At 52.4% G+C, this 25549-nt stretch overlaps 10 protein-coding genes across 10 annotated transcripts; 5 read left to right on the top strand and 5 right to left on the bottom strand.

Moving 5' to 3' along the window:
• Positions 1-324: 324 nt before the first annotated feature.
• On the top strand, positions 325-3418 carry TrAFT101_006900 (uncharacterized protein). The gene is made up of 3 exons (XM_024903390.2): positions 325-1585; positions 1763-2413; positions 2506-3418. Exons 1-3 carry the CDS (start codon positions 1199-1201, stop codon positions 3040-3042), a joined length of 1575 nt encoding a protein of 524 aa, XP_024758549.1. The 5' UTR covers positions 325-1198; the 3' UTR covers positions 3043-3418.
• Positions 3419-3875: 457 nt separating this feature from the next.
• TrAFT101_006901 (uncharacterized protein) lies at positions 3876-4736 on the bottom strand (the record flags this gene model as incomplete). Its single annotated transcript, XM_024900685.1, has 1 exon — positions 3876-4736. The coding sequence occupies one exon, from the start codon at positions 4734-4736 to the stop codon at positions 3876-3878; it is 861 nt and encodes a 286-aa protein (XP_024758550.1).
• A 2406-nt stretch (positions 4737-7142) lies between these two features.
• On the bottom strand, positions 7143-8546 carry TrAFT101_006902 (uncharacterized protein). The gene is made up of 5 exons (XM_024902024.2): positions 8392-8546; positions 8184-8311; positions 8078-8116; positions 7929-8003; positions 7143-7855 (listed from the first exon to the last, which is right to left on the bottom strand). Exons 2-5 carry the CDS (start codon positions 8193-8195, stop codon positions 7508-7510), a joined length of 474 nt encoding a protein of 157 aa, XP_024758552.1. The 5' UTR covers positions 8196-8311; positions 8392-8546; the 3' UTR covers positions 7143-7507.
• Positions 8547-8656: 110 nt separating this feature from the next.
• VTC1 (vacuolar transporter chaperone) lies at positions 8657-9718 on the top strand. The gene is made up of 2 exons (XM_024904199.2): positions 8657-8971; positions 9043-9718. Exons 1-2 carry the CDS (start codon positions 8938-8940, stop codon positions 9408-9410), a joined length of 402 nt encoding a protein of 133 aa, XP_024758553.1. The 5' UTR covers positions 8657-8937; the 3' UTR covers positions 9411-9718.
• On the bottom strand, positions 9594-10513 carry TrAFT101_006904 (uncharacterized protein). The gene has a single exon (XM_024903392.2). The coding sequence runs from the start codon at positions 10397-10399 to the stop codon at positions 9794-9796; it is 606 nt and encodes a 201-aa protein (XP_024758554.1). The 5' UTR covers positions 10400-10513; the 3' UTR covers positions 9594-9793.
• A 2913-nt stretch (positions 10514-13426) lies between these two features.
• Positions 13427-16644, top strand: TrAFT101_006905 (uncharacterized protein). The gene has a single exon (XM_066127908.1). It carries the CDS (start codon positions 14044-14046, stop codon positions 15940-15942), a length of 1899 nt encoding a protein of 632 aa, XP_065984021.1. The 5' UTR covers positions 13427-14043; the 3' UTR covers positions 15943-16644.
• Positions 16645-17050: 406 nt separating this feature from the next.
• On the bottom strand, positions 17051-17746 carry TrAFT101_006906 (uncharacterized protein; the record flags this gene model as incomplete). The annotated part of the gene is made up of 3 exons (XM_024903393.2): positions 17051-17417; positions 17486-17547; positions 17609-17746. The coding sequence occupies 3 exons, from the start codon at positions 17744-17746 to the stop codon at positions 17051-17053; spliced, it is 567 nt and encodes a 188-aa protein (XP_024758556.1).
• Positions 17747-19911: 2165 nt separating this feature from the next.
• TrAFT101_006907 (uncharacterized protein) lies at positions 19912-22635 on the top strand. The gene is made up of 2 exons (XM_024906899.2): positions 19912-20656; positions 20736-22635. Exons 1-2 carry the CDS (start codon positions 20549-20551, stop codon positions 22446-22448), a joined length of 1821 nt encoding a protein of 606 aa, XP_024758557.1. The 5' UTR covers positions 19912-20548; the 3' UTR covers positions 22449-22635.
• On the bottom strand, positions 22380-23543 carry TrAFT101_006908 (uncharacterized protein). The gene is made up of 3 exons (XM_024910061.2): positions 23148-23543; positions 22926-23064; positions 22380-22863 (listed from the first exon to the last, which is right to left on the bottom strand). Exons 1-3 carry the CDS (start codon positions 23455-23457, stop codon positions 22689-22691), a joined length of 624 nt encoding a protein of 207 aa, XP_024758558.1. The 5' UTR covers positions 23458-23543; the 3' UTR covers positions 22380-22688.
• Positions 23544-23724: 181 nt separating this feature from the next.
• On the top strand, positions 23725-25360 carry TrAFT101_006909 (mitochondrial 37S ribosomal protein mS35). Its single transcript, XM_024902025.2, has 2 exons — positions 23725-24357; positions 24440-25360. The coding sequence occupies exons 1-2, from the start codon at positions 23784-23786 to the stop codon at positions 25036-25038; spliced, it is 1173 nt and encodes a 390-aa protein (XP_024758559.1). The 5' UTR covers positions 23725-23783; the 3' UTR covers positions 25039-25360.
• The last annotated feature ends 189 nt before the right edge of the window (positions 25361-25549 follow it).

Consider the following 25549-nt stretch of genomic DNA (forward strand, 5'->3'; position numbering starts at 1 on the left):
TACTTGCTGGTTTCAGTCTCGGATTCACTGCATCATACCATCCTCGCTTGCGGCCATTCTGTTTTTATTTTTATTTTTATTTTTATTTTGTTTTGTCTCGATGCTTCTCTCTCCCTCGGCGTCTTCCCAACTCGTACGACCCGCCGCGCTGGAAACGTACAAGAGTACAAACGGCCCGTCTCCATGTAGCGGTACCTTTCTGGCCAAACCACCCTTGGGCGCCCTACAAGACTTGCGTGCCGCCAGCCCTTGCGGCCCTCCCTTTTCGTAGCCTACACGCACTAGCCAAAAGCCAAGCCTTTCAGCTGTCGTCATTGCTTGCCTATCCCCCTTGTTGCGGCTGTGAGAAAAAGTATCCCGTCTGTTACAAGGGCGCTAAAAAAAAAAAATTCCCATGCGCTGGAACGCTCTACTGCACTGCACCACAGCAGCGAATTAGCGCCGTGCAGCGCTGTAGGTGCCGAGCCACTACGCCCGTGCATTTCCTGCGCGCCAGGAAAACGAGTCGAGTCGAACCTGAAATATCGATCGCTGACAGCGGGTCTGGTCTGATCTTGGAGGTATTTCCAGCTCTCCGCGCTCCCTCTCCGGACGTCGTGCTCCGTATCTCTTTTCATGCGAGCCCCGTTTTCTCTCTTTTGATCCTTTTGCTATTCGCTTCTTCTTTCTTGGCTTTGCAATCACCATCCTCTGGAGGCTGGAACCGGACCGGAGCCAGCTGTGGCGTCTATCAAAAACGTCCATCGAGGCCGAGTGGCGGATTGGCTGGCGTTGACTTCAAGTCAAACCATCCTGGCTATCGCGCCCGATAAGCCCTGTCCAGAGGGAGAGCGTAGAGATACCAGGCATTACGACTGCGCATCGTCTCTCTCGCATCTGTCAATCGCAATCTCACCTCGCATACCTGGCTCGGGTTACGCAATACGAGATAACTAATCGTTGCCTCTCTTCTCCTCCCCTCCTCCTTGCGTCCCGACTCTTGCTCTTTGTCAGCCTCAGTCCTGTCTGCTCTGCATCTGCGGTCCAATCCCCGGCAGAGCTGGATGCTAAGCTTTTAGTTTAATTTTATTCCCCAATTCCCCAATCCCACTCCCACTCGCGACCCGTTCATTGTCCTGTTTTTCGTCGTCCTGGGAGGCTTCTTCTGCGCGCCCTCCCTCTCCGCCGTGTCCTCCCTCGCTATACCATCACGCCAAGCATGGGCGCCGACGGCATGGGCCTCATCAAGATGCCGTCCCGCCACTGGCGGGCTGCCGTCATCGTGGGCTGCACTCTGCTCTTGGCCCTGCCGCTCTACCAGCTGCGCGACCACCAGGCCGCCGGATACTACAAGCAGTACATCTACGACCACCTGCCGGCCTATCTCCAGGGCCCGGGAGTCTACAACAACACGCTCTACCACGAGGGGACCGAGGCGGCCGTGCACTCGCGGTGGAACTTCAGCTCGCCATGCCACGGCTTCCCCAACATGGACAACATCATGCTGGTCATGAAGACGGGCGCCACCGAGGCCTACGACAAGCTGCCCACGCAGCTGCTCACCGGCCTGCAGTGCATCGACGACTTTTTGATCTTTTCGGATCTGGTAAGTCCCCGCCCATCTTGGAGTTGCACCAAACCCATCCTGTTCCATGCTCCCCTTTGCACGTTCCCGCCTTGGCAGCGGCATAGCCCCCCTCCTATCCGTCTTCCCGTCCAACGACACTGCAAGGGGCTGGGCCTCTTCGAGCATCCAAAGTGTCACGACTAACACCCAATCCAGGAGCAGCAGATTGGCAAATATCACATCTACGACGTCCTCGACAGGGTCGACCCCAAGATCCGGGACAAGTACGAAGAGTTCAAGCTCTACGAAGCCCAGAAGGAATGTCCCGTCTCGCAGAAGGACTGCACAGCCGATATGGAGGGCGGCTGGGAGTTGGATAAGTTCAAGTTCCTCAACATGGTGGTGCGGACGTGGGAGCTGCGTCCCGACCGCGACTGGTATGTCTTCGCCGAGGCCGATACCTACGTCGTGTGGCCGACTCTGGTCCACTGGCTGCGCAACAAGGTCAACCCCCGGGACAACGTCTACATCGGCAGCGTTGCCATGATGGCCGGCTTCCCCTTTGCCCACGGCGGCAGCGGCTACATTGTCTCCGGCGCCCTTATGCGCAAGATGGCGGGGATTCCAGATATTGCAAAGTTCGACGACATGGCTGGCGACGAATGCTGTGGCGATGTGCTCTTCTCCAAGGCTGCTAAGGAGGTTGGCACCAAGGTCATGAACGCACACCCCATGTTCAACGGCGAGAAGCCCAACACGCTGCCCTACGGACCTGGTCATTGGTGTGAGCCTCTCTTCACCATGCACCACATGAACTCTGAGGAGATCAGCGGCGTTTGGCAGTATGAACAAACACGCACCAATAAGGTTTGTGCTCTCTTTCTGATTGGATGAAAAGGATTACCCCAATTGCAAAATTGGTTGTCATTGAGAACTTGAACTAACAAAATGCAACGCAGGATCTGATGCAAATTCGAGAGATGTACTACGCCTTTTTCGCCCCCAAGATGGTTCAGCACCGCAAGGACTGGGACAACCTATCAGACGATACTTGCTACATTGCTCCCGACGAGGAGAGCCAGAAGAAGGCCCCGGGTGCCGCCAGAGACCGTCAGAAAAAGGAGCAAGACAAGAACGTTGTCCAGAAACACGCGCACAACTCACCCGCTGCTTGTGCCAAAGTGTGCGAGTCCGAAGGGCTCGATATCCCCGCAGACGAATTCGAAAAGCTGGATACAGAGACGGATCGTAGCCAGCTGATTCGATCCAAGTACGACCAGAAGGCCGGAGACAAGGGCTTCAAAAAGGATCGCAAATGCTTCCAGTGGCGATTCCAAAAGGGTGTGTGCTGCACGAGCAAGAGCTTCAAGCTCGGCAAGCCCAAGAGGGAGAAGGAAGACAAGGACAAGATGACGAGCGGTTGGTTCATCAGGGGTATCAACGACTGGATCGAGACACAAGGAGAGTGTCCCTTGGACTGGAGAAATCCTCATTAAATAAAAAGGGAGGGGGGGTCGTCCTTCCGTGAAGAAGAGCATCTTTTTTGAATCTTTTTTTGGGTATAGACTGGGATGGAATGGGCAACACAATAACCGGCGTTTTTCTGAGGGCATGAAAAAAAGGGACACGGAATGACATGGGAGCTTGAGTATTGATTTGTCTCTTGTTGTTCAAATTAGCATCATTACTTTTTTGTAAACCACTTTTTTCTTTCATTCATTTTTTATCAATCATGAGGTCAGGAAAGATTGGTTTTGTCTTCTCGTCACAGATGCGCACACATGGCTTGGACAAATGTCGTTTGGATCACAACGCGCAATCACACACATGCATATATACACATAGGTACTCATTTACATAACATATCAAGAGCATTTCATTCATATAAATGGCTCCTTATCGACGCCCTTTCACTTCTGATGCATGAGTCAAATGAATATTTGATTCACATGTGATACATAAAGCCCATAATGATTGCGTTGATTCATGGTCTTAATGCCAATCTATTATTTAGGTCGTATTGTTACACATCTGTCTTGTCTCTCTAGTTATAGTTCGCAACGAAGCAATCCGCTTGATGTATATCATTCTCAAAATCCATCTCCATTATAGCCCGCTTGAAATCCAACACCACTCCAGAAATGAAGTTTAAAAAAAAAATCCCAGGCCATATCGTATACCATATTTACCCCATGCACACATGCATATGTATTCCCCATCCCTGTCATCAAAACCACCCGTTTGATTAAAAAAAAAAAAAAAAAAAGGGCAACTCCAGTAATTCCAATATCCCAGTGAAGGCAGCACTCTTCAACTCTTAAAAATTATTTCATTTAGACATCGTCTTCTTCGCCCCATGACGCCCGCACCAGTGGGGGTTCTTGGGAGATCGCATGAAGCAGTATCCCTTCGCATTAGGTCTGGCCGGCGGGCCGTACATCTCCTTGATCTCGCAGTATTCGGCGTCCTTGCCAAACCAATCTTTCAGGTGCCTGTGGAGCTCGCAACGCGAGATGCCACACTTGCGGCAGTATACCTGGCCCTTGACCCGTAGGCGCTCCAAGTCGTTCTCAGTGTTGCTGCCATTGGAGTGCGGGTGCACGAGAGGACCGGCGCCCCGCCATGCCCATTCAATATCGTTGGGCCCAGAGTATCGGCTTGACAGCGGGACGGTGCCGTTCTTGCGGCGGTGAATGTCATATAGCTTGGAGTGTGTAAGGCCAAGGCATGCACCGTCAATGGGGTCGAGGAAGTCAAAGATGGCGTAGTGTAGCTCGGAAGGAAGGTCGAGGAGGGTGAGGCGAGTAGACAGCCGAGGCTGGTTCGCGGGCTCTGGCTCCTTGTCCGTGACGGAGTGCGAGCGGCGAGGCGGCGGTAGCTTCGGGCGCTGCGGCAGCTGGACGGGCTGTGGTGCCGGGCTTGGAGGGACGGCCGCATGTTCCGGGATGCGATCGATGGTCGTAGGCATCGCGGCGTGGAAGTGATGCGGTCCGTCATTCTGTCCTTGATACTCAGTCAGGGACCACCCCCGCCGAGGCGCCCTCATCATGCCTCTCTTCATCATCAACTCTCGGGCTCTCTGAGCGTGCTCCTCCCTTGACACGACCATGTTTTCAGATCTGCCGCTACCTGTCTCGAGCATGGCATTGCCGCTCTGAGAGAGGGACGGGGCTGCAAGTACTTGAACCATTGTTACTTAGTTCAGATATATCCAGAAGACAACTTCTTGAGTAGCGATATTCGAGATCGGCCTTGTCGGCAAAAGGCTGTTTAAATATACGAGTTGCGACAGAGCAGGCGATAATCGGGTGATGCGCGCAATGATGTTGACAATAAGGTTGGTATAACCCCCACGGGCTGCAGTAAGGGGTACGATGCAGAAGGTGTTGACTCTTGTTTGTTTCGTTATCACAGTTGCGTAATGCGGCACAATGTTTTATTATGAGGTGGCAGGCTCCTCACTAACGACTTCATGAGATAGCTAACACGATGCCGTGCCGATGATGTGTGCAAAGTGATTCGCTTTCCCCCCCACGCTCTGATCCGGGGCAACGGCCGGGTGGTCTTTATACTTGGAGTGTGCAGAAATTGGACCGAGGGCTGGAAACGCCGAAAAAAGGCGACTTCGGGGGCGTGTGTGAGTGAGAAAAGTGGTGGTGGTGTGACGGAGTCTGTCGCTCTCTGGCCTCTGGTTCTTGGCTGGGTTCCCCATAATATGGCGCGCAGACCCATGGCTAACGCCCATCAGAGTTTTCTTTCCCCTGGGAGGCGAAATTCTTGGTCAGGATGACCATGTGCCACTGCCTCGCTTTGCGTGGAAGTGGGTGTTAGCGCGAGGTACGGCAGGCCACCCGGGGCGCCATTGGTGCCAGGATGGGGACTGGGTCTAACGCTTGCGAAAACCGGGCTTGACGTACGACGGCTGCGTATCACCAGAAGATCATGTGGTCGGTGCGGATTCATCGCGCATCTCTATCTGGTCGCTTGCGTAGGGGCAGATGGATGTACTCGTACAAGCTTCTCGCGGGGTGTGTCGGATGGCCTGATAGCTCTCAAGACGTCTCGCCAGCGATGCAGCAGCCCCGGGAATGGTGGCAAGACAAGGCGACCGAGATAGGATCACCGGGAGAAAATCTCCTACCTGCGCGCAAAATCAGTGGACCAGCCGCATAGAGATCTTGCCCATCCGTCCATCCAGCCATCCACACTCTTGCTCAGGTATCACCAGCATATATTGGCGGCGCGGCCGTACTGCGGACGCTGCGCAGTCTCTGCATCCGGATTGGCCGCTGCAATTCCTGCCGACGCTCTCGGTCCAAGGATGCTACCATTCTCCAAGCACATCTGGTGTCGCAGAATTGTCTCGAACGTCCATCGCTGCTCCCAACCGGCATTACCGCAGGCAGCAAAATGTGTTTTTCTTTTTTATTCTCCGTCTCCAGCTTCTTGCTGCCCTCCACAAGAGCTGCTCCGCCCCCTCGTCCGATCCTCTCCGCAATCCCCTAAAACTTGTATCACATCGTTGCCTGAAGAGACAAAAGATCGCGCGCTCTTGTCAGAGAAGATGGGCGCTCAGAGACCAACACCGTCGTGCGCTCCAGCATCTCACTTCTCTATCTGGCATAAAAGGCCCCTTTGCCGGAGATGATCCCGATCTTCGGTGGGGTTTGGAGCTGTTAGCAGTCCGAGCCGTCGTCGCTGCGACTCCACACGGCGCTGCAAGCTTAGCATCATAGCGGAGACAGAGGCTTGGGGGACCCTGAATGACCTCGAGAAGCTGCGCGAAATGAGGCTTCGTGGAAAACTTGCACCTGTAAAGTTCGTATCACGTAGCTTGTAGGTTTTGATGAAACGACGACGCGAACAATGGTGGAAGGAGGAAAGCCCATTATTCTTAAGCAGAAAAGAATAGGAAGAAAGAGCGCTCTTGTCCATCGGGCGGTGTGTCGGGCAGAGGTCAGGTGCGGCTGATCGCGTGGCACGTTCATTCCTGCTACTTCTTCTCCCTGCATTTACTGGCGCAGAAAAGCATCGTGAAAGGTTAGCAGTGGTGTTTGACAGCAGCACGCTAAAGTAATATCCCCGTAGCTGCATATATCGTGTGCGTTGTGTGCATTGTCTGCATCGTGATTATATTCAGTAGCCAACAATGGAATTATTCGCCTGTCGTAGAATGTACTAGCGATTGATGGCCTAGCCTCCACATTGTTTGCTGCTCGCGTGAAGAAAGATTGTACGTCAACCTGCCTCACAAGTACCAATATCAGCATGGCAGATTTTGCAGTCCGAGTTATTGACTTCGTCGCTTTCTACATCATACATCCTACTGCCAAGCTTTGGGAAGCGAATGGATGAATGACGTTTTGATACCATCCGTCTTTCCCTTGTAGGAGCAATATGTGCGATGCAGATGCGATATATTGTGTATATGCACGGCATCATTGTACAGCTGATAGCTGCCAAGCTGCCAATACTTCGCTCAAACAGCATCCAAAAGGTCAACTGGTTGGGGAATGCACCCTTTTTTCCCTACGAGATACTAATATGCCAGCTACTATTAGCAGACAGTTGCTCGGAGCACTCTCTTAGGCAAAATACCAGCATTGAATAATTCTAGTTGAAGTTAAAAAAGATTAATAGCAGCTCAAATGACAATCGACTCCATAGGTATCCCTAGCTTGTTCTTCCATGCTATGTTTAGTCGCTCAACCCTTTGCAGCATCCCGTCGCTCAATATGCAAGTATTCCAGCAAAGATGTACATCATAGACGAACACATGGCAGCAGAATTGGTTCTCCTAAACCTCCAGTCACGTCTATAGAAGAGCAATTGGCCCAGACCCGACTCATCGCATGTTCGCCATCCAAAGCCAGTGCCATTTCATCGAGATGTAAGCCAGAAACTTGATCCATCACTTCTCTCATCTCCCTTCTCTCATCTCCCTTCTCTCATCTCCCCGCTTCAAACAGCAATCCAGATCAGCATGATAACCACGTCCATGCCCTTGCCCTCGCCTCCATCATACTTAAAGGTCCACATGCCGTCCTTCTTCTCGTCCCAGTATGCGCCAGTTGCGCTGTGCATTCCTCGCCTGCCGACATGCGGCTTGCCATCTGTAGCGGTGGCTTCTGTGCTCGTCGACACGTGAGGCTCCTCGGACTTGGTGTCGGTGCCGCCGCGGGCCTTGTTCAGCGCAGACGTGGGGACCAGGTGCTGGACAATGGTGCTGTTGCAAGCAAACTTATATGAAGGGGCGCCATTGGGGCCTTGGGGAGTGGCTTCGGAGATGAGGGCCTTTAGCATTGAGCTCTGTTGTCGCATAGGTCAGTCAACGGCCGTCTAGAAACGCATATGGGCTTTTGTGTCGAGGTATCTGCCATACAATGATGGTTGAGTTCCATTGCTCTGTCTTTGCGTGGTCGTAGAACTCCGCGCTGCCGATAGCGTTGTTGCACACCTTGAATTCATGTTAGCGGCGCGAGCTCCTGGTAGCTTGCACGTTAGGGGGGGATGAGAGCGGCAACAACGTACATCTGTGGCAATCTGCTTGAGTCGGTTGAAGGGCACGGGCTATCTTCCCTATCAGCATGTCTCACATTTTACCCCTCTTCGAGTTTTATAGTGTTTGTTGGCATACCGGGGTAGACATCTTGGACAGCTGGGCTGATGAGCGTTTAGGGGGAGTGAGGCTGCAAACAGGACGATGCGACGAGAACAGGTGAGGAACCGCCGTAGCTTCGTAGGAGATGCCGATGATAGGAAATGCTGCTTGTGCGAGACCACAATCCAAGGTTAGCGGGCCATTGACAGCCTATCAAGCTCGTTTCAGCGATTGACCAACGTACCTGTGACACGATGCTTGTTGCTATTGTGCTTCCGACCGCGAACAGGTTGCTTCGTTCGCCCTGCGTTCGCTTTTCCCCTTTTGGCACAGGCAAAGCCGCGCCTCCAGCGGCTGCGGAGCTGTGCACGTGACCGCCAGCCATTGGCTTTGACTCCAAGAGCAGGCCCAGTCCAGTGCGCTGCCCACGTGCGCAGCAGCTCCCCAATTAGGGTGGAGACTTGCTGGCAGCGACCTCGATAGCTTTCGCCTGCAGATACTACCGGCTCATCCACTACCGAAATCTTGCTTTTTTCTTCTCTTCCTTTTGATCGCAGCACCTATTTCTATCGCGAAACAAAATTCTCGTCACCTCTAAAGAGCTCAATCGCTTCAATTTCTCTCCTCCCTACGCGTTGCATCATCTTGCTGTGACCTAATTTGCTAGCGAGCCACGCGCAGAAGCACCTCTAGCTCTACTCCCTGAGCGTCATCATTATCCAGACTAGCGGCAGCTCGAACCTCGTGCGACAAAAACTTTTTCTTCACGTTCGCTTCTCTTAAGATCACAATGTCCTCGCAGCCTCTTCTCCAAACCGCCCCCGGTAAGTTGCAATAGTCTAGTCGTCGCCCCCTATAATCTGCACGCGTGCCAATTGCTCATCAATTCAAATAGGCAAGCGAATTGCCTTGCCCACTCGAGTCGAGCCCAAGGTCTTCTTCGCCAACGAGCGTACCTTCCTGTCATGGCTCAACTTCACCGTCATCCTCGGCGCCCTGGCCATCGGCATGCTTAACTTTGGCGACCGAGTGTCTTTCATCTCTGCCTTCCTCTTCACCGGCGTGGCCATGTTGACGATGATTTACGCCTTAGTTACATATCACTGGAGAGCAAAGTCTATACGAGTGAGAGGGCAGGCGGGTTTCGATGACCGATTTGGCCCTACCTTCTTGGCCATCATCCTCCTGCTGGCCGTTATTGTCAACTTCGTCTTGAGGATTATGGATCAGTCAAAGAAGCAGAAGGGCAACCCTGCGTACTAAGTATTGATATCTGTTATACGAGGCGGAATTCGAAAAAAAAAAACAACGAGCCGAGGTATGGTCTGGATCGTAGTGCATGTAAACTATGTTTGAGAGCTGTCTAGGTCGGATTGTGAGGCTTTGCTGGCCTTGTCCAGCACCAGCAAAATCCTGGGTGAAGAGGGTTTCTGTTAAGGTATTTAGCGCTGTTGCAATTAGTGTATCATATGTTTCTTGGGTATCTGACTGGAGATAATTATTAGCTTAATAAGATTGTTTATAAAAGCTAGGGTATCATATTGCTGTATCCATATAAAAAAAATTTTGCCTTCCAGATTCAAGTAGCCGTAGCCATGGCCGTAGCCAAAATTAAAACTTTTTGTTTTCTTCCGTGATATTGCCTATCATGTTGCGTCCTCGCTCGTTTGTACCGTAACATTTTCCCTTGATTTAAGGTCGGAAATAGCCTGAGAAGAGATGAATATTCTTAGAGACTTGTATGTTTGAGCTCGTGGAGGCGGCAACACGGCTTGCTCGAATCGGCTTTGCATAGTCTCAAAGGCATTGTCGTCGCTGTCGGATCCATCATCCTCCACCTCTTCCAAATCTGACTTTTTAGGCACGGTTTTTTTCTTTTTGGTCTCTGCAGGAAGGTCGAATAATTCGTTGTATTGATACCAGGTCCTCCCTTGCTCGCCGAGCGTCCTCTTGCATTGCTCTGCCACTGTCATCATCTTGCATACATCTGCGGGCCGCGCGTGAAGCAAGACTGCGCGCGAGCCTGAAGTCTTGTCGAGGAGATGAGAAGTAGCGCTGGAGACGCGCTTGCGGATTTGTGTGGACGAGATAATCGAGAGGGCGAGAACATTGTGTTTTGTTGAAAGTTCTTTGAGGATGCCCTCGTGCGGGCCTATGAGGGTGGCATTGCCTTCTGTGCGAGATTTCTTTGATGAAGCTGGCTGGCTGGCTGGCTGCTGCTTGCGCTTCTTGGAGGGATTGTCGGCCGACATGACAGGGCGTTTGGAGGTGAACGAGGCGTTGTTGATATAAAGATCGAGATGCAAATTCAAGGATTACAGCTTTTGGTCGAAATGTGGGTTTGGTGCTTAGTGCTACATAAGGCTACGCTAGCACTTTATCGGCACTAGCACGATGTATCTGGGCAGCAATCCATTTCTGGCCAAGAGCCTCTGATTGAACCAATGGCTGCGTGTCTGCGCTCTATGCAGGACTTTGTGTGTATAAGTACTATTAAGGTATGTGTTGTCGACAAGTCAATTAGAGTGAAAACGACATACTGACACTTATCACTTGCATAAACCACTTTGGGCTTCGTCTCCCCCAGTTTCTATGCTTGACCAGGCCCAATACGAAACCTCCGAAACCCGCCATTATCCCGCTGTTTTGCCATGCCATTGTTCCCTCTCGTTTCATGGAATCAGTTCCGAAGGTAAGCCGAGTGGCGGCCCAATGGGCTAAACCTTGTTCCTTTGTTCGGCAACTGGCGTGGACCGAGTTCGACCAGTCAAACGGGCTCTGGGCCGCATCTTCCCAAGGGCCGCTAAAAGATGCCAAAACGCAGCCGTTCCCCAAATAGAAAGCCAGGTCATGGGAAGGGTGGTGCGTGCATCTGGTGATAACTCTACTCCCGTTGCCTTTGAGGGGGGGGGAAGAGGGACGCTACGGGCGCATAGTAACGGGCCAAATGTCAAGTTTTTTACGGCATGGTATCATGTAAACAGAAAAGACAAGATGCAGTGTATTGTCTAATTCTGAGCAGGTTTGGTAGTCACTGACTAGACTTGTTTGATGATGGCCTGGTTGCAAATGGATGACGAGTTTGCCAGCTGTTGAGGTGGAGACAGTCAACGCATTCTACGGCGGTTTTGATACTAGAAGAGTGGATATGAGCGAGTACGATCGGCCCACAAGTCGATGGAGGAGGAGCAGGATAGATGGGCCGTATCAGTTGAGCAGGTTTGAACGAAAGGAAGCCCTATAGCCAGGGATTTGCTTAACATAGCTTCAAAAGTGCACCCTTTTTGGCTTCAACGTCTTCACATTGAGTCGCGGCTGGCTAGATGATTCGCCCGGCGACGTTGGATCTGTGTGTGTGTTGGAAAGATTTTGGGCAATCGATCTCGAATCCCGGAATCGAGGTTTCTGCGCCGTGGATTGGTCAAAGGATTGGGCTGCATTGGAGACATCAATGCACTAACGGCATTAGCCCGACCCTCAACAGCGACTCTCGGTGGGTACCTGTGTTTAGTAGAGGATACGACGCCTTTCAAAGAAGTACAGATACACACTGTACTGCTGCCTCGGACTGGTGTAAGTGCCGTACATATGTAGCCTGGATGGAGCAGGCCGCCATCGCGTTGGGCTACGGGCCGCAGGCGATAGGCAGCTGTGCATTGACTTGAGCATGAGCTAGTACCTAGTATTCGTGATGGTATTGCATTCGCCAAAACGAAGGATTTGCCTCTGGTCAACCGTATTGCTCGTACAAATGCACTTTCGCACCTCTCTTATACGGGGCTCTTTGTGCCGGTGTCTCTCGGCGCTAGACCTGGGTACCGGGCCGTGGCAGCCGTTATGCTACAACGGTCATGTTGATCTGTTTGCTATTGATTGTCAAGTGAATAACAACTCAGTCCAGCCCGCTTCAGGTGGCACCCGCTGATGCTGTACTATACAAGCAGGAAGAAACTCTGAATCGCTGCCTGCTCCACCCTCCCTCCTCTTTCTGCATCCACGGGGCTTGACAGCCAGTCAACGTTTGAGAAGAAAATGAAAACACCAGTGGCGGCATACGCAGCCGAATCCCCAAACGTCTACTGCGGCAGAAAAGAGAGGCGGCTGGCTGCCTGTGCAAGTAAAGCAGAAACAAAAGCCGCCAATGTGTTCCCGGATCCCTGTCCTACGGGCAAAGCAAGAGCTGGTTGGTGCTTTTCGTTGGCAACAGTATAGCGGCTTACTTGTTGCTACTCTCTCGGGCCACTTCCCCGCTAGCATCGAACGAAAAGCTAACTGATACCCTGGTCGGTCTCTTTGCTCCAGCGCCTCCTCCAGTCTTACAAGTGGTAGGTACTGCCTACAAAAGGTACTGCTTGTATGTGCATCCACCTCCTTAGGGACTTTGGGTTGCTGCTGCAGGCCATGGAAGCGGTATTGCTTGCTGTCGTCTGCTGCTAGCGCCGCGTCTGGGCGTCGTAAAGCTGCGGAAGCAGTACCATATGTCCAGTAATATGTACCCAGCAGCAGCAGTGTGCTACATACCTCTCTGAAAGCAGATGACAGATACAAACGGCGAGTCTGTAGAGATAAGAAGCTTTTTGATTACCTTGGTGCTACTGCTAAATGCTCTAAAAACGTAAAAACAATGGGCTCATCTTATCAGTGACAGCACAGGTGAGTCCATGCCATCTTGCAAAGATACCACCCCAACAGAGGCGATAAGGCCCTTCTCGAACGTGTACCCCGAGGCCCAGATGCGGTAACCCGCGGCTGCATAGCACGAGCAGGTCTACTTGGCCGCATCTGTGGAGTACTTTGCGCCCCGGAGACGGGGACGGAGCAAAAAGGGCCCCAGCGCACGGAACGCTGCACCTGCACTTGCTCTTGTACTTTAGTACTTGTTCTTGTACTTTGCTTGCACCTTGAAGCTGTGGCATGTCGCGACCGCAGACTCCACACGGCGTGTGCGCTCCAAGTACCGCTACCAGCGCATCGACCCCCCTTGCAGCGCCGTCCCAGCTGGCAGCAACCACAGCGCTAGCGGAGGCACATGCCGCCAGCGGCTCTGCCCACCCACAGCTGCACTGCCAGCACAGGTACCGGTACTCGCAGCCCTAGCTCTAGCGTGGCTCCAGGCGCCAGCCCAGCGCGGCCCACCGCCTGAAAACTGGCCCGTCGAGTCACAGGCGCCTTGGCCGTGGGCAACTCGCCTCCGCCTTGGTTCGCCGCCCCTGCTGGCCCTGCCCTTTGGTCTCCTTCCAGGTGTCAGACTCGCGCAAAACAAACCGCCTCTTCGCACGCTGCGCTCGAGTCGCCTCCCCCCTTTGCTTTTTCAAACTTCTCACCTTCCTTTGCCCCAAGCCGCCTTCTCATTCTCCCCCTTTCATCTCATAACACCACTTTCCCTATTCTTAATTTTTTTCTCACCCGTCCTCTGTCGCGCTCTCGCCCAGAGGCTTTGCTCGAGGCTTTCGCTAGCACTCGATCTCCCCCAGACCTCGCCCCCTATTCCAGGCTCGCGCACCGGCGCTCATTCACCCCTTGTCTTCCCTCTCGCGCGCTGCCTTCACTGCAGGTCAGATCCAGCGTCTCTCCGACCTCTCCGCCGGCCACAAGCAACACCAGCCGCCTTCACAAGCCCCCCGTTCTGCCCAGCGCCACCCCAAACCTGCCACGGCCACTGCCTGGGCGTTACGTCAGCACGCGCACTCCCATCGCCCCACTATTTGCCTCCCTCGCTCCAGTCTAGTGCCTTCATTGTTTGCGCCCATAGCGCATCATTACTCATCACCAACTTCAACCTCTCGCTAAGAGTGCGTCTCGCCGTTGCGCCTTTCCGTCGCGTCGCATCGCATCGCATCGCATCGCAGTGCAGTGCATCGCTCGCTTTAGCGCAGTCGCACAGCCAGCAGCGAGCATGTCCATGTTTCGGTTCTGGAGCTCCGAGTCACGGGGAAGCGAGAAGACCATCAACGGGTCGCCCGCTACCACCGCCAGCCAGCCAAGCCGAAGTTCGTCTGTCGCAAGCGATTCATCGGCACGGCCAGTGCCTTTGAAGCGGGCGCATTGCGGCGACGATGATGACGAAGCCTTGAGCTATGTTGCGCCGGCAAAACGCGCAAAGACTGGCTCTGAAGCCTTTGTCGAGAAGTCGTCTTGTCCGAGATCTGAACCGTGTGCCCTCGAGAGCGCTAGGGACTTGATCCAAGCTGAATTCTGCCAGGAAATCCTGCTCAAACATAAAGAGTTAAGATTGATCAACCAAGAGCTGGCCAAGTGCCAGATTGCGCTTGAGCAGCTGCGACGATGCCACCTAATCCCGTATCCTGTGAATTGTCCCACCCCGCAACAAATGTTAGATGTCAGCGCCGGAAAAGGTCCTGCAGTAGCCGCCAAGGCCGGTGATGCCGTCCCTCGTTGGGCTCCTCCTTTTGGCGTCGTCGATGGACCCTACTCTCGGCACTATGCCAAGTGGCTCATCCCTGATCCAGCCTTTGACGGCATGCAACCGGAGCTGCCTCGTGCTCCTGCCCGTGGCTTCATCGTGGAAGGAAGAACAACTAGGAACAGTAATGGTGATTTTGGAATTGGACTTGTCAAGGGACGCCGTGGCAACGGCAGTCAGAAGTTTGAGTCTCTGTCGAGCGGCTACCCTCCACCCAAGGACAAGGTAGGCCCATGCGTCCTGACACGCTCGGATGGCCAAACCGTCAAGCTTGTCTGCCTGGACTGCCATCGTGACAACTTTTCGAGCACCCAAGGCTTTATCAACCACTGCCGCATAGCACACAAGCGTGATTTCAAGAGCCATGAGGAGGCTGCCGTCCATTGCGGCCAACCTTATGATGCTTCCGAGGCGGGTAACAGTAGCATCTCCAAGGACAGCAAAACATCTGCCCCCTCTTCGGCCCCGGTCGCCGCTGCCGCCACCAGTACCACTGTCTCCTCCACGCCCTACGTGCATGCCTTTGCGCGCCATGACTTGGCCGATCAAGACATCTTCAAGTCTCTCCGGATGAGAATTTCCGACTCGCTAAATCTTTACAACCAGGGCAAGCTGTCGGTTGTCAAGGTACCTCGCAACGTCAATGCTGTCGCCTATCCCGGCAAGGCACATCCCGGCAAGGCACCGGGCTTTGGCCCTTCAGCTGATGCGCCACACTTGTCTCGCCTCTTGAAAGCCCGTAACTTCCAAGGCAATCTCCACGATGTTGTTGCTGATGCAAAGAAGAAGATATCACTAGAGTTTGCCGCCGGAGAGGAATCAGAGGTTGAAGGCTCCATCTCCCCTATGCGGAATTCACCGCCTGCCCGAGCGTCGGTTGTTATGCGCATGCCCGCTCGGACCGCGAAGACGCCCACTGCCATGGGCCCCTCAGCCCGTCCGACAAGCAGCAAAGGCCGTTCAGCCCACATGCTCTTGGCATCTCCATCAGATTCTGACATGGCCATCATGTCCGGCAATCACCGATCGAGCACGATGCTATCGGATGAGGACATGGACATGGAGGATGCTGACTTGAGCCCCAACACGCTCGTCAGCAACAATGCGCCTTCCCTAGTTAGTGACGACGGGGAGTACGATGATTCTGATGAAGGCTCTTCCATCTCGGGAGCAAGCGACCAGCTAGAGGCGGAATCGGTATCAGACGTTGCCGAGTTTGCGTTGGACTATGAGGCAGACCCTCGAGGTCTACGCCGAGAGTCCGCAAGCATTGCAGGACCTGTGCGTCTTCGCAAGGAAGAAACCAAGCCAGTCACATTCATTGGTCCCGTCAGAAACAGTGCCAAAGAAGGACGACAACGACATGTCTAAAGTCTTGCCTTTTTTCTGTCATGATCACCTATCATTACTCCGGCCATGAACTCTTATAGAGCTAATCCCCCTTTGGATTCTCCTTTAACTTCTTATCACCTCTTTTTTGCGCCCTTTAAGAATTATAACTCTGTTTTTTAGTTGTTTATGACCTTTTTTTCTATGACGTCCTTTTTTACTCAATTCGAAATCTCTCAATGGTCACTGGGCTGGGTTTGGCTTGCATTTTTATTTTATATATCTCTTTTAACTGGCGCCAACTGGTTTATTCGGGAGGCATTTCGGAATTCTTGCGCGTGTTTTTTTGTATTAGAGGCTCGGGTTCTCTTTTTTTTTTCTTTTTTTTTTTTTTTTTTTTTTTTCTGTTCAGACGGTGTTGGCGCAATGGGTTAAAGCGAAGCGTGCTTGAGGACTGCTCGGCCCAAGTTATCAAAGGGTAGCCGAAGCATAAAGCGCGGCCTAAGGGTGGCAAAGCTACGAGAAGACTGCTATTACTCTTCTATTATTTTCTTTATATCTCTTCTCTTGTATGATACAGTGAATGCCCGCGAGGAATTTAGCGATGACGGAAATAAGACTGATGGCGGGTCAAATGGCCCCGTTTCCTATTTGCATTGGCTGATTGGCAATATTACGTGTCGTACAATGGTTTCTGAAATATAGCATGTCATACACAGGCAATATATTGTTATTTTATACGTGATATTTGTTGGCGTCATGCTTGACTTGGCGGGATTTTACTGTACAGTCCAGGTAAACTCCCCTTCCGCGCCGGATGTTAATTACTCTCTATGTAAAATAGCGTGCAGTATCAACACTTCTCTACAATCAAATCGTAGCCGTGTACTTACTCCTCCTACACGAAGGACCAGACCTCAGGTGACATCTTTTTACAAACAACACAAAGAACAAGTCATGGCCACGAATGTGCTCGACGTCGAATCCTAACATGATATTAAACGACTAAACTAGAATTACAGGCATTATGTGCCGAAAACAGTTCCCAATTCCTCTTATACGCCTTAGTTACACCCCAGAGCCCAGCTTTCCATTCCATTCAATGATTTTCATTCAATGACTTTCATGTCCATCTCTCTCTCTCTTCTCATTAGAGAATGGCGGCAGCAGCAGCACCGGCAACAGCCATGAAAATGCCAGCAACGTTGCCAATCATAGTAGGAGCAGCAGCTTTGGAGCTGGTTGTGCGAGCAGCGGTGGCAGAGCTATGGCCGCTGGAGCTGGTTTCGTCACTTCCACCAGCAGTTGGAGAACCGCTGCTCTCCCCGGTGGGAGTAGCCTCGTCATTGCCGGGAGAAGCTTCAGAAGCGGAAGTCTCGTCGGGCTTGGAAGCACCCGAAGTCTTAGTCTTGTGGGCAGTTGTGGTGGTGGCCAAGAGAGAGGCAGTTCGGCAGTAGGAATCAACCTGTTGCTGGACTGATGGAGCGCGGATGTCGCTGGGGCAGTTGTTGTAGCAGCTGTTGGTGAATTGTTAGTATACAGCAATCCTTGAAGAGCGAGGGAACATCAATAAGGAAGGACTCACGTCAAGATGGCCTGGTACGCTGCGCAAAGGCATGTATAGTCGGTAGCGTTGCAGTTGCCAGCCTAGAAAGAGAGCTTGGAGTCAGTTGGTGCAGTCTTGAATGGATATATGAGAATCCCGTACATTTTTGGTAGTTGAATCCAGACAGTTATCAAGAATGTAGTCAGCCAGACAGGTAGAGCCTGGGGTATCTGGCGATGTGGCGGAGGTAGCGGCAGAAACGCCAGCAGCAGTGAATAGAAGAGTAGCGAGGAACTTCATCTTGGACGGTATTAAGCTGGATTGCCTTTTAACGCGTAAAGTGTAGCTATCAAAAAAGCAAGAAAAGCAATAGACAAATGCTTTATCCGATGGCAATGATGATGACGATGATTACAAGTCTGCGTGAATGGAAAATGAAGAGAGGAGAAGAAAGAAAAGAGAAGGAGAAAGGGAAGGGAGAAGACAAGAAGGGAAGAAGGGCAGAAAATTAAATAAGAAGCCAGGGGAGGTGAGGTGAAGTCCGGTTTGGCAGCGACGAGCCGGGGGGTGTAAGTGAGAATGGGCCATCTGAGAAACCCCAACATGCCACCTACCACGCCCCCCAGATTCATCGTCGACGTTGCATGGGGCAGCGGCCGAACTCACGGCGATGGGGACGTTTTTTCTTGTTGCCAGGATTTTACTAGTCTCTGTTTTGTATGCAAGGACAGTGCCGGTTGCCGAGGGATAACATTGAAGCAAGTACAGTAGATGCTCGACGCCGCTGCCGCCACCGATCCGATCTACATGTACATGCCTAGGAGGATACTATCAGCAGAGAGAGATACTACTGCCTTTCTTTCTAGATCCCTGGGAAGGGGTAAACAGATCTCCGCAAGTTGGAGAGAACTAGCATGTGAACTAAGGGCAGCCTCTTATTCGTGCCTCGTCTGTACGCGATGTTAGAGTTTGCACGAGTTTCACACACGAGGGCCCTAGGACGTGATATCACGTCTTGTGTGACTGGCGGTGATACCCAGATGCCACTATGGATATCGGAGCTCCATCGAGAGAACGAAGAAAGCTCGTATCCGGCCGGTGCCACTGCAAATATGCAGACAAATCTCCAAAAGAAAGAGAGCGCAATCCCTGCTTATCGTTTGCTCCATGTTCCATGTCTTTTTTGTCAATAATGATCTGTTACTAGCATGCCATGTCTCTGCCGTCGCGTACGCAGGAATGGATCGCATTATGGATCATAAAAAGGGAGGTCTACAGTATTATAGCGGTGCGAGCCAATAGCACGCGCGGGTCTAGAACAGCGGGAAATGGAACTGCGGCTGTCTGCGGGGACGCTGGCCCGCCCCTTCTCGACTGAGACGGTGCCTATCGTCCTATCCCGTCAGCGGTCTAGCACCTGCTCGGCAGCGCTTTTTAGCAGTTCAGAGCCTCGTAGCGAGCGCTGTTAGTGGGCAACGGCGCTGCAGGTCCGGGCTGGTCTGCCGGTGGGCGAGAAGCCAGCAGGGCCCGGATTGGCCAGGGGAGCAAGGGATAGAGTTCAAATAGCTGCGAGGAGCTGTGACGGCACAGAATAGGATGAACTCTGTTTTCCTGCCTCTGTTGATCGTTGTTGCTAAACTAATTCTTAGGTCTTCGTTTGTTTATGGGCTGGGCAGCGTCTTTTCCTCAATGGTGGCGATCCCCCAGATGCTCCTCTCCAGGGGGCTCAGCAAATACCTACACGGAAGCATCAAGAGGCACCTGGTAGTATAAGCGAGCACAGGTCATGGAGACCCTTCGCTCCTCGTCTTGCTCAACCGGGATGTCAGCCCAAGAATCGGTGTGCGGATTTCACATAGCGGTCCGAGCTTTTCTGGGGATGATTTGTCGAGCCAGCTCACCTGCAAGGGAGGTGGTGTCGTTTATGGCTCTCTGCTCTCTTGTTGTTTTCCTTTCGCGTTAAGCTTTTGGCCGGATTGCATTGTACCTGTACATCAGGCACAGGGACGACTCCAAGACGGGGGCTGCTTTTAGTTGGTCTTGCCCCTGGGAGGCGCAACGCCACGGCGGTATGGCATTGTTTTCCATTGCCTACAAGAAATTGGGTGGCTTGTCTTGCGGAATGAAGGTGAGTCGGTGTTTTCTGCAAGGGGTCCTCAGGCGATGGACGGTATACAGAAGCAGATGGGCTCAGTCCTAGTATGATACCTACTGCTCTTCCAGCTGGCACCAGGACCTTCAAGGTAGCATCTATTACGGAGCAAGCTGTGGGATGGGGACTCCGTTATTGGTGGTACTATCTCGTAGTGATACCTACTACAGTAGAAAGAGTTACCCTTTGGAGCAGCTGCAGCTCGGTGCTGGTCAGGCTCGAAATATTCCGTTGCTAGCGAGATGCCGAGGACCACATCCTTGCTTTGGCAGCGGATTATGCTTTATTCTCTGCATAAGACTACGACGAGGCCGTAACACAGCTAGCTACGCCTTGAAGTGCTATAGTACAGTGTTACATGCAGTGCACACAACGAAGCTCTCGAGGCAGAAACTTAATATCTCTGCTGCCTTGTCTGGCAGGCATCTGACAATGTTTGATGCTTTGGCTCTGTTGGTTGGGCACTCTGGTACATGTATGAGGGCAGGCAAGTGAGCGGCAAAGATTCCTGGTGCCTGATGTTTCAATCGCTGAGATGGCCCTCATTGACGACGATGACGACAACAGTGCAGCCAGGCAGAGAGAAAAAAACACAATGCGAGGATATGCTACAGCCAACCAACGAAGCAATCGCTTGATATTTTTTCAGCTCATAAATACATCCCCTCCACTCGTCAATGGGACTCAGAACATCGTTTATACGGTGCTCTGTTCCCCCACAGGGTAGCAACCTCGCTGCTCGAGTCCAGTCTCTACCGGTTAGGAGTGCTAGCGAGTAGCTTGCGACTTTAGCTTGCGCGGCGGAACCTCTCCCCAGCCCCACCGTCGACTTACACTTGTTCGTTTCAACCCCTCCTGAGCATCGAAGCTTCGGTTCTCAGAGGACCAACCCGGTTTGACGACCAAGACAATCACTACCGATCATCAGAGTTTTGCTAGTCACATTAACCATGGCATCTATTACGATTGAGCGAATCCTGGCGGCTGCGCCTGTCACCACCCGAGGCCAGGCAACGCTGCTCTCGGCCGATGCCAAAGGCACCAGAATCGCCTATGCCGTAAGTTCAGCGCTTGGCTGACCGTATCCTCAAAGATTTGATCCTACGAGGCAAAGTGCTGACTTGGTTCGCTCTGCAGTCCGGCAAATCCATATTCGTCCGATCCATCGACGATCCCTCAAATAGCAAGGAATACACCGGCCACACCCACCCCACCACCATTGCTCGGTTTGCGCCGAGCGGATTCAAGATCGCCAGTGGTGATTCTGCCGGTATCCTGAGAATATGGGAGCCCGAGTCTATCGAAACTACTCGAGGCGAGTATCCCATCATCTCTGGTCCCCTGCTAGACATTGCTTGGGATGGCGACTCCCAGCGCATCATTGCCGTGGGCAACGGCCGACAGAAGTTTGGCAAAGCCATAATGGCCGACAGCGGCAACTCGGTGGGGGAGATTATTGGCCATACCAAGTCAATTAACGCCGTCAGCATCACGCCGAAGCGTCCCCTGCGTGCCGTTACTGTTGGTGATGACGGAAATGTCAACTTCTACCACGGCGTCCCATTCGAATTCAAGAGGGTGACAAACCTGCATACCGGCTTTGTCTTGGGCGCCGTATACTCTCCCGATGGATCTATATTCGTCACTATTGGACAGGATAGGCGGATACAGCTGTACGATGGCGTTTCGGGCGAGCCAATCAAGCAGATCGGCGAGGGAGAGCACACTGGTAGCATCTTTGGTGTTTCGTGGTCCCAGGACGGAAAGAAGTTTGCAACGGCCAGCGCAGATCAGTCTGTTAAGCTGTGGGATGTTGATTCAGGCAGCGTCATTCAGACCTGGAAGTTTGGCGAGGGAGTTAGCGTGCGTGACCACCAAGTCGGCGTCGTCATCCCTCACGGCAGAACAGATGGTCTCATCATCAGCATCAACTTGGCTGGTGAGCTGACATACCTGCAAGAGGGCAAGAATGAGCCCGTCAGAATTGTGCAGGGCCACGACAAGGGAATCACGGCCCTGGTCGGCACCTCGGATGGCAATGGGGTCCTGACTGGCAGCTTCGACGGTCGTGTCTGTTCCTGGGACCTTGAGACTGGGGCTGCAACTGTCGTGGATGGCCAGTCTCATACAAACCAGGTTACCCAGTTCGCTGCAAACGAAGGCAAGGTATACAGCGTGGGATGGGACGACACTATCAAGGCGATTGATGAGTCTGCCAAGACCTTCTTGGGCGAGTCTGCGAAGCTGCCCGGGCAGCCAAAAGGAGCTGCTTCCGCTGGCGATGTCGTTTATGTGGCCACTTTGGCTGGCGTCGCGGCTTATTCAAATGGCAAGCTGCTCAAGGAGACCCCTCTTGACTTTACCCCCGAGGCTATTGCGGCGCATGGATCCTATGTCGCCATTGGAGGTCAAGGAAGCACCGCAAAAATCTACACAAGCGACTCGAGTGGCAACCTCGAATACAAGGAATCTGTGTCAAGTCCGCTCGGCACCATTACTGCACTCGCATTCTCCAAAGACGGTAGCCACCTGGCTACGGGAACAAGCGTGGGAAAGATCCTAGTCTTCAAGGTTGGATCATGGGAGCTCGTGACGGACCGCTGGTCGGCACACACGGCGCGAGTTACCTGCATCTCCTGGGATGATTCAGGTTCGTATGCCGCCAGCGGCAGCTTGGATTCCCACATCTTTATCTGGTGCTTGGAGAAGAGGCTCCAAGGCCAACGTATCAAGGCACCCAATGCTCATTTGGACGGCGTAACGGGCATCACTTGGATCGCGGGCGGCCGTGTAGCAAGCTCTGGAAAAGATGCGACGGTCAAGATTTGGGAAGCCAACAATCTCCCTTGAAATCAAATGTAAATAGAATTCTTGTCTCCTAACCTGTCATGAAGTCCCATTATGATTCCCACTTATTATCTAGTCCGAAATAGATGAGAAAACAGCCAGCTTGCAATCGATTCAATCAACCTCCAAAAAAATAAAACTCCATGCCTCAAAACACCCCCCCAAAAAAGTTATGATATCCCGTGCTCCGAAATTCGATTGCTAGCCTGTCAATAGAGGGAAGCGATCGCAAGCGGCAAAAATCTAGTCATTAACCATTTTTGCGTCCTCCTCCCTCTCGACCTCCTGAGGGTGAATCTCCCAAAGGCGAAGGCTGCCGGCATTCTTCTGAGGCTTAACTGAGTGGGGTGGCCAGCGAGACTGGTTTTCCTCCCAAAGCCGATCCGCCTTATGGATTGCTCCTTGGAGGTCCGTACAACTATGAGACGTGTTGGGTTAGACTAGAGTCCATCTTTCTATGGAGATTGCACCTGAGCTTGCCTGGCTGTACTCATGATTGCGTAGCCTTCTTTTGCGAGATGCTTGGCCATCTCGGCCTGGTGATTATCTAGCAGCTCTTCATTGGGCACGACAATTACTGGGAGGCCGACCTTCCAGGCATCAAGAATTGTGCCGGTTCCTGGTAGACAGTGTTAGAAGTAACAACGGCTCATTTATTTACTTGATGTGTACATGTATCCTTCATTGAAGGGAGGAACTTACCCGCATGAGAAATAACCAAACCCGTGGAGCGCAGTCCGCTCTCGGCCCTGCACAGCGTCATTTCATCTCTCATGAGATTCTTTGTAGATTCAAAGACATCTACCATCAGTCCCTCTGGTATATCAGCATTGCGATCGTCCAAAAGAGTCATTGCCCAAGAAACGTCTGGACCGCATTGGATGCGTAGTGAAGTAAAGCCCTCTGAGCTTAGGAACTGCCAGAATGCGGGTAGCAGCACTTGTTCGGTTAGCTTCTTGAAGCCAACAGTTGCGCCTACGGTTACTAGGCAATTCCGTTGAAGAGTTGCCATTGAGGAGCAGAGGCAGTCAAAGACATAGGTGACCAACGTTAAGCTGCTGCTTGGAACCCTAGCTGGAGCTTCTGTATAAGTCCAGGGCGTTACTTAGTTTAGGTACCCTTAACTTGGTAGGTGGGTAAGTGCTCCATCTCTTATGAGAGCTCCGGTGAATGTAGATTAGCCGGAGTTTTGCCATGGTGAACCGCCGATGAAACGCGGTGCGGGAGAATCTCGGCCGCGATTGTCATCCCACCAAAAATTTGAGGTTCCTGCTGCAGTCCCGCATCCCGCGCAACGGTATACTTGGAGCGGGCATTGCGATTCCGAATCTATTCGTCATGGCTTCAGCATCGAGTGCCGGAAAGCTATGCATGCTGGCCTGCCGGCGGGCGCTTCGAGTGCCTCGGATGCCTCGAACACAGCCAATTGCCTGGCGAGCACCGACAGCGAGCCGAGCATTTACGTCTTCCCCACGGCGGCTAGCAGACAAAAATGCCGATCAGGACGGAGAGGATGGCGATGGTGGACTATACAAGACTCTGGACCTGAAGTTGATGAACAAATCTTTCCTGGAGAGCGTCACACCCGAGGGCTTAAAACAGCTGGATGAACTTGCCAAGACCAACGGCTATACAAGCGTGGAGGAGTACCTCGAGGCGACATTACGGGAGACACCGGGCTGGGCGTCGGAGGACAGGGCGCTGGAGGAAGATCTGTACAGAGATGATGCTGGCGATAAGCCGAACAAGTCATCTTTCTGGTTCGACGAGGACGATCCCGAAACGAACACCGAGGAGCACGATGAGTTTGACGAAGACGATATCACGTCTATGGCACACGGAAAACTAGACGAGGTGCGAGACATGAGGCATTATGCTCGATTAGCAATCTGGGAAATGCCCCTTCTTGCCAGTAAGCCACCACCTGAGACTACGGATTTTTTTTTTTTTTTTTTTAGCCATTTTGTATATATAACTAACACCTGAGACTGAAGAATTTGCCAAGCCCTTCGTTCCCCCTACAGAGAAACAGGTTTTGAGGTGGAGATACACGACATACATGGGCGAATCTCACCCTGCGGAAAAAAAGGTGGTTGTGCAGTTTGCTCCTGACGACCTTCAACTCACGGCTGTCCAAACCGAGAAGCTGAAGAAGCTTGCTGGCCCTCGATACAACCCGGAAACGGAGCTCGTCAAGATGAGCTGCGAGAGCTTCGAACACCAAGCGCAGAACAAGCAGTACCTGGTGAACCTGGTCAATGACCTCATCAGCGCCGCCAAGGACCCCAAGGATACCTTTGCGGATGTTCCCCTAGATCTGCGACATCACAAGATCGAGCCGAAGCCCCAGTTCCCCAAGGAGTGGCGGCTGACGGAGGAGAGGAGGAAGGAGCTGGCGGAGCATAGACAGCAGGCGGCGATTGCCGATGCAAAGAGGGCTGAGGACGGACTGCTGGTAGATGGACAGAAATTGATTGACAATTTCTTGATACAGAAGCTGGCGGAGGAGCAGGAGAAGGAGAAGGTTGCAGAGCTGGTGGCTGCGGCGCCTAGAGGGAAAGCAGCTGGCGGAACGGCTCGAGCCAGGAGGTAGAAGGGGAACCATTAAGATGATGTATATGCGTACGTACGACTGCTTTTACAGGAGGGGAACCAAGAAAAAAGATGTATGGGAATTGTATGTATAATAGAGGACGCAGGCACCGCTTGGGTTGGGGAGGCGATTGGATGTACAGTATGAAGCCTGACGTCGAAAATATTTATGAAATGCATGAAAAAAAGGCGTGTGTACCGAGTATGCACTTGTGATACGGGTGGCTCATCATTCATACATTTCCAGTTGTAAAGAGGGGTTGAATTGGAAATGAATACCTAGTATTGAGAAGTATGATGATAATGAAATGGGTTCCCTTGAGACTTTCCATAGTTTTTGTCAGATATCTACATAGTAAAGATTGGCATTTTCGAAGTTGCTGTTTTAGGGTAACGTTGGCAATGCTCGTGAGAGGATCGCAACAGCAAAATCGGCGATGCGGGACACACCCACCTAATAGATAGTAGCCGAGCCTTTTGAGCTGTGTATTGTGTTTCCCAGTAAAATGTAC

The sequence above is a fragment of the Trichoderma asperellum genome, chromosome 4, assembly GCF_020647865.1.
Source record: "Trichoderma asperellum chromosome 4, complete sequence".
NCBI lineage: Eukaryota > Fungi > Ascomycota > Sordariomycetes > Hypocreales > Hypocreaceae > Trichoderma > Trichoderma asperellum.